Genomic DNA, 7724 nt, shown 5'->3' on the forward strand with positions numbered 1-7724 from the left:
AAATAATTCGTACCATATGGCCAGCTGTTTGGCAATACATTTTCCTGTGTAATCGGCGTCCTCATCTTTTTTTTTTTAATTTCAGTAATACTTGTCGTACGACGAATGTTCGTACGGATGAAGTAACTCGTGATGTTGATGGTAGTTCTCGGTGTCTGCAGAGTGCCCGCCATGGTAATGGGGTGCGTCGATCTTCTTGACAACGGCGTTGAAACCGTGTTCGTGGTCAGCGGTATACTCGACCACTCGGGTAGAACCGTCGGGCTCCACGAGACGGTACGATCCTTTGACGTTACCGTGACCGTCGCTCACCTCGTGCTGGCTCTTGATGTCGTGCGTGTGCAGATCTTTTACACCGTACTCGAAATGGTATGGTTCAGGTGCGTGATCGTAATGATGGTCGGCCACGTAACTCTTGTGCGCAATGGGTGGATAAGCAAAGGCCAAGTGCCCGACCAAAGTGGCAAACATAATCAACTGGAATGTTCAACGTTAAGTTTGTATTGAGTTGATAATATAACATGTATACTTGTGCATTATTGTGTGATAATAAAATATAATGTTTGTAAAACTAATTCGTTCTGTTACTTATACACATCGTCTGTCTAAATAATCAGCGGAATATCCTATGTAATTTAAACGACATTAGAACGTGTAATTTAAGTCAATGGCATTTTTCTAAGTGCGGTAAAAATAACTTTATTTAAGGTATCATTCAATTTAAAACACTTAATGATAAGTATAAGATATAATAATTATACGTTAAATTATAGTTACTATTGTTTGAAAATTGTAAATGTTAGCATATTATTATTAGGTTAGGCTAGTTTATTATAGTATTTATTAAATATTATTTTATGGATACCATAATATATGATTATAAAAAAAAAATATTTTATATACATTAAAGGTACCTAGGTAGTGTAAAACAATGTAAAAATAAAAATGATAATTGCACTTGTTAAAAATTAGTAAATAATAAGTATTGAATGTATTCTTACCTTTGTAGCCATTTTGAATATGTTTTAGACTAAAAATATGTATACACTTTGACAAAATGTGATGTTTGAAAATAAATTTGTTTTCACCAAAAAAACAACGAGTACACTGATGATTATTGAACTATGTTCTAGGTATTTATACTGTAGAAAAGTAGAAGTCCCTACTATATAATTAGATTTTCAACCTAGATGGCAATTAAATAAGAAATGGATCGAGTTACATCAACTCATTAAAAAAAAAAAAAATAATTATACACGAAATACCCATCTTCATATTTATTAGTGTAAATATTATTACATAATTAATTATATTTCTAATAAAAAAATGTTACGAAAAGTGAGTGCATACACAATATATGTATTACAATATCATCGGTATATGTTATGTTTAATGAGTTATGGTATACTTATGTATATTGTATAGTATAATAATAAGTGCACACCATAATATGTTGTTATTATCGTGGAGTTAAAATAATGTTTGCCAAATTTAAATATAATATTTCATAATGCTTTTGTAATCTATATATATATATAATGGAACCAAAAATGTATAACAATCATCAATTGAGAACGGCTGGACGATTTGTCTCAAATTTTTTTTTAATTGTTCGTAATTTCCAGGAGAAAGTTTATACGAAAAAATATTTTGGAACAATTTTTTTGGTGATTTATTTTTTGAGTTCCGGAATGTTTTTTTGAATTGAAAAAGCTACAGCAAGCTTTAGCTTATAAAATTGTCCATATGACAAAACTAATCGTTAAACTGCAGGCCATCGCAAAAAAAAAAAATGGATGAACATGGAGAAATATGTCGTATAATATTGAATATTAGGTATTAATATTATGTTTCACTATATAAAGTAAAGTTTAAATTTTGTAAAGTGATAATTTTCGTATCATTTTTATTCCCTTCGATTTTATTTAAAGTCGTAAATACCCTCTCTTTACATAAAACATAATGGTCGATAGTAGAGATAACATTTAGGTTTTATCTGTATGAAATATGATTATTCGATTATTACGACTCCATTTTCCATTTTCCGTTGTTGGCGTTACCAGAAAAACTGCGTGAGTACAATTTTATTTTATTTTATTTTACTAATCTAACAAGACATAATCCTGGATGGTTTAGATTCACAATTGGACCCGATAGGTCCGACCCGGAGAGTTGCTCAAACAGAGATTTTAAGATTTACGAAGAAAATATTTGTTTGTATACGGTTGCTAATGGTTATAAGAGAAATGGTTTTTTTTTTGTTTATTGGTTGCTTGCAATGGTTCATCGGGCAGATCAGGTATAAGTATGTATACAATTGAATTTTCGCACATTGCCTGCCAAAGTGGCTGAGTTGCACTTATAGCCGCTCATCAGCGTGTCCGCAATCAAAATAAACATAAAACATATTATTTCAATAATACACAACAGGTAGGCATAATATACTGCTCGCATTATCACCATCAAGTCTCATATAGAGTTGGCATTCATTGTACCTACTTAATTTATTATTTTATTCATGCTAAATAATTGTTTTTTATTTTTTTAAATAATATACACAATAATTATTCTAGTATGATTGGAGTATTGTTTTGATCAGCCTTTGGTGTTCGTAGCAATATTGTATTGTTGGTTGCCACAAAAAAAGAACGTAATATGAAAAAAAATTATAGGGATCCGTTCTTATATTTGTAAAATATGATACTTAAATATGCAGAATAATATTAATAGCTCACTAAATTATTGACCTTTTCCAAGTTCAGACCGCAGATAATAGATATGTTTGAAAAAACAGAAGAATATATTCACCGCTCAAAAGTAACAAATAACTACAATATCGAAGTATTTTTTTCTACTACAAAACATGTACACATACAAGAAAAAAAAACTCACGTCCTTATTAAATAAATATATTCATTCCGTTCCGCCCTGCAGTTTCTAAAATACTACAAGACGTATTAGTTATTTAAGTTATTAGTTATTATTTTATTATTATTCTGCTACTACCTATAAAACTATAGTACAAATACAAATCGAAGTACCGATCTTCGTTAAAATATAGTGTAGGTGCCTACGCGTCTTAGGGTGTAAAAACAACTATAATATGTTTGGAAAAATAAGCGTGCCCAAAATCCAAACGCCGGCCGTTAAGAACGACGACTCGCTGGCTAGTTATAAACGACGCCGGACGCGTCGTCAGGGGGATATTTTAATTTTTCGTCGACTGTTTAAGGCGAAATTGTTATTTTGATTCACTTGCAAATTTTGTCTCCGACATCACTGATCGCAAAACTAGTAATTCACTGCCAAAAACACCAAACTAAACATCATGAACGCAGAAATCGAAACGATCGTCGACGAAATCTACGCCGATATAATGACCATCTGTGACATATTGATGAGGGACGAAGGCACCGGGGATAACACCAACCTCGGAGAACAACAGCCAGGATCAGATACGACCAGCCTATCAAGAGAAACCAGCCCTACCATACAAACGGAGGAAGTCATTTTATGCGATTCGTTCGACGCACTAGAAGTAGACGACACGACCGACGACGTAGTCATGCAGCCCGAAGCGGAGTCCATAGACGAGGTAGTGTCGTCTGTTCTAGACGGGATCGTCGAGACGGTGTGCGAAGATGTGAGTTTGGAATTCGCCTGCGGTGACAAAGTGCCGCATCTCCCCGAAGCGCCCGGATTGTCCGGGCGAGATGCGACGCCGAACGTCGGACCGGACGAGCAGGACGCAGAAAAAGTAGTTGACGAGTTAACAGTGTTAGGGGAAGACGTGCCGGCCGAGGCCGATACAAAAGTGGAGGAGTCGGGTGAACAGGAGCATCCGCCATCAGAACAGAAACGTTGCAAACTTCCGGGCGGTCGATCACGGAGGATCGTCGCCACCGCCTGGAAGGGAGTGAGACGGATGACACGTCTCCTGATGTGCGGTTGCTTCCGAGGGGAGTAACCGGCCGGAGTTCACGGCTCCCTCCTCCTCGGCCGAGGAGCGCCACGCAAGACACACGTAGGGGATTGACGCGGAAAAGTGCACTCGGTGAAAGGCGGTATGTCGCCCGAGTACGTCCCACGGCCACACGCGGCGCGACGAGTTAGCGGTTGCCGGCGTCGCTTGTTGGCGAGACCATCTGGCGACTCGGCGCGGGCCCGGCTGCTTCGGCCGCCCTTGCAGTGACGCACGACGACACGGCGCGGCGGCTAGTTGTATACCGGCGTGGGCACCGATTCCGCCCCGACGGTACGTCGACGATGACAGAGCGTGCACGAGGGCTAGTTGTGGCGGCGGCGGCGGAGACTTTATGGCACAAGGCCGAGTGATAGAGCTATGCTAGGAATTGGAAGTCGCAGCATCGCCGGACCCGCGGGAATTCGATTATGAGTTTCAGGGTACGGCGGTGCGAGACTTCCAGCTTCGGTTCCGCAGCAATCACAGCTGTATTCGCTCGCCCAGTGCTTTTGTCTCCGCTGTCGTCGTCGCGACAGTCGTCCTCAGCACCTGTCAATCGTCGAGCGCATAACATCGCGCCACTAGCCGCCCCACCGCCAATCGTCCAGTCGCTTGAGCGGCCGTTGTGGTCGGGCCCAAACCAGTCGTCTGGGTGATCGTCTCTGCGAACAAACGCGTCGGCGACTGCGCTCGTCCGCCCGCGGGACCGGTCGTGTGGACGTATGGAGGTGACCAGTGGCCATTCAGTACAAACAAACCTCGCCATTCCGTGTCAATCCCCTCCCTCTAAATCTTTTTGTGTCTTGCCTGGTGTTTTTTTTTTTTTGTAGTTTATAGGTTAACTATTACCTGCCTTTGGCATTTTTTTTTGAGGTAATAGATTAAAATTTTTTTTCGTTTTTTTTTCTTAATAAATTTAAAATGGCCATTTTTTTTCTTCAAAACAATTTTTTTTCTTCAAAAATGACCACATTGTGTCGAAAATTATTACGATAAATTATATAAAAAAAAATTTTTTTCAAAATTCACACTTTGTGTCATGTTGCATATTTTCGGCTTTAAAATAAAAATACAGTTATCACTATAAACAAAATATTGTTTTTTTTTCTTAATAAATTTAAAATGGCCATTTTTTTTTTGTTCAAAACAATTTTTTTTCTTAAAAAATGACCACTTTGTGTCGAAAATTATTATGATAAATTATATAAAAAAAATTTTTTTTCAAAATTTACACTTTGTGTCATGTTGGATATTTTCGGCTTTAAAATAAAAATACTGTTATTACTAAACAAGATATTGTTTTTTTTTCGTACTAAGAGTGAAGCATTTGTAATTGTATTTATTTTAACAAAATAATGGGCTTCGATGAATATCTTATATGCTTGTCAGCTCGTGTGAAGATGTGTGATGAAAATTGTAATTCATATACTTGTAAGTACCCACGGATAATATTTTTAAATTACAACAAAATAACTAAAACTGTTATTTTTCATTCAAATGCATCAAATTTCGTTCAAATACCTATGAACTTGAAATATCTATCAAAATAAAAACTGGGTTGGTGAATTTTTTGGTTATACCATGAATTACCTATGAAAAACTTAATTTTTCAAATTGAACATTGCATAAATTTTGAACCACAAAATGATTTGCCAATTTTCGTGATTTTCATTAATATTGTCAAAATTTTAGTTTTTTATATGCTTCAAAGAAAAAAAACCTTGTAGCGTAAAATCTATAATATTTTTAAACTTTTATTAGGTACTATAACAATTCATAGAGAACTTTACATTAAATCTTCAAGTTTCTTATATGGACAGCAGTTTAAAAAAACATATAGGTAATAACTGAAAAAGAGTTAAAATTGTATGGTGCATGTATAGTAATAATTTATTACACTTGAAGAAAACCAAGAAAATAGACCAAATATTAAAAATTTTAAATTATAACACATTATCCAAATATGCAAATACAACTAGGTAAACAAAATACGTTTAATAATAAGATGAATGTTTTTTAATATTAACTGATTAATAAATTATGAATATTTTTTTTCGCTGGTAATCACCACATGGAAGCCAAACTATTTTCACATAGCCTCCCAAATAAATTATAAATCCACCACCACCCCTCCTCAACTCACACTAAATTATTTTTAACAGCACTGGTGTCAATGGACTATGTTTACTATGTTAGGGCCTATACTATTGTAAGATTAACAACTTACTTAAGTAAATGTTAAGCCCTCCAATAAAAATATGTCATTAATATCTAATAAATAAATTAGAAAAAATTTAAATTTGAACAATTATTACTAGATAAAATTATTTTTTAATGATTTATTTATACGAATCTAATTTATTATTAATATTTCATCTGATGTTATATTACTATAATACTATGGTCTATGGAGTGTAACTATTTTTAATTATAAATTAAATTTATGATTTAATTATTAGATTATCTATGGAATAAAAATTTAAAAAAACACATTTTAAAATTACCATTGAGTAATGATACAAACAATTAAAAGGTGATGGAATATCACATATAAGTAAAATATGTCTACTCTTTGATTAAAAAAAATAATTTGAAAACTAATAATCAAGCTTTAAGATATTTTTAAATATTATATAGAAGCTTAAAATAGTATTCTGGAAATTGTCATTAAAATTTAATTACAATTTAATTTCCGTCTAGTAAAACACTGTTTTATAAATTATTGATTAATTTAATTGACCAACTACCAAGTATCACTAATTTCTAAGTTTTAAGTAAATATACATAGAAATCATATGATTACATTAATTTTGTTTAGAGCATTTTTTTAATTATATGCGCCGCAGTCCACAGCAGTAGAATGACGTCGCTATCGACCGCCATAATTGTGGGACCAATATTTCGGACGGCAACACATTACATACTATATGAAACTCAACAACATAACAAAATAAAAAAATAAAATTCTCCCAAAAAATTATCACAGATGACCATTTTATTTAAATAGATAAGATAAACAGATAATTAGAATTATTTTTATCTAGATAATGCACAACACTGTTACAGAGTACCTAATTACTTATGAAAATATGTGATACTTCATTTTGTAATTATATAATTGTATAATGTTATTCAAGGTGATGTTCAGTTGAACTTGGAGCTGTGGTCACAGAGTTCTTATTTATTTTGTTCACTTGTCTTCGAATTTTACCAACCAATTCTGACTGAGCCTTGCGTGGTTTTGTTGTTAACAATGGTAACACATTTATTTAAACTGTAATTTGAATATTGTATGATATTCATTATTGAGTAAAGAAGTTATGTAAGTACTTCATTCGTCATCGTATTGTTTAGCTCTGACTGGTGACCTTTTTTTGTGCTGCAAACGCTTGCATGGCATGACTGCACGAGCTACAAATATTCGTGGTTTGTGGAAGGGTTCACAACATCCCTAGTGCTCCTTTTCAAAAGAATGCCTTCATTGCCTTATACGGGTTAAATCGTTTCGGGAAATGTACTTTTTATTCCTGTTCCCCTTGTCGAAGTTATTATTACAATTTGCCAATTTGCATTTCAAAAATATAGAAATACAGTATACACAGTCACAATATTTTTTATGAGCACTTAAGTGAGAATTCTGACAAAATTCGTTAAATTTTCAGAAATGTGCTAATTAATAATTATGTGTTTTGTATTACTTTTAAGGAGCTCAAGTATTTTAAAAGTAAAACGCATACATACTCCAGCTGAGATGTGGAGG

The 7724-nt window shown here is 34.2% G+C and overlaps 1 protein-coding gene across 1 annotated transcript; it reads right to left on the bottom strand.

The window, feature by feature from the left end:
• Positions 1 to 34: 34 nt before the first annotated feature.
• LOC111027936 (cuticle protein 7-like) lies at positions 35 to 1138 on the bottom strand. Its single transcript, XM_022306439.1, has 2 exons — positions 1002 to 1138; positions 35 to 477 (listed from the first exon to the last, which is right to left on the bottom strand). The coding sequence occupies exons 1-2, from the start codon at positions 1011 to 1013 to the stop codon at positions 82 to 84; spliced, it is 408 nt and encodes a 135-aa protein (XP_022162131.1). The 5' UTR covers positions 1014 to 1138; the 3' UTR covers positions 35 to 81.
• Between the last annotated feature and the right edge of the window lie 6586 nt (positions 1139 to 7724).

This window comes from Myzus persicae, unplaced genomic scaffold (genome assembly GCF_001856785.1).
Source record: "Myzus persicae strain clone G006 unplaced genomic scaffold, MPER_G0061.0, whole genome shotgun sequence".
Taxonomy (NCBI): domain Eukaryota; kingdom Metazoa; phylum Arthropoda; class Insecta; order Hemiptera; family Aphididae; genus Myzus; species Myzus persicae.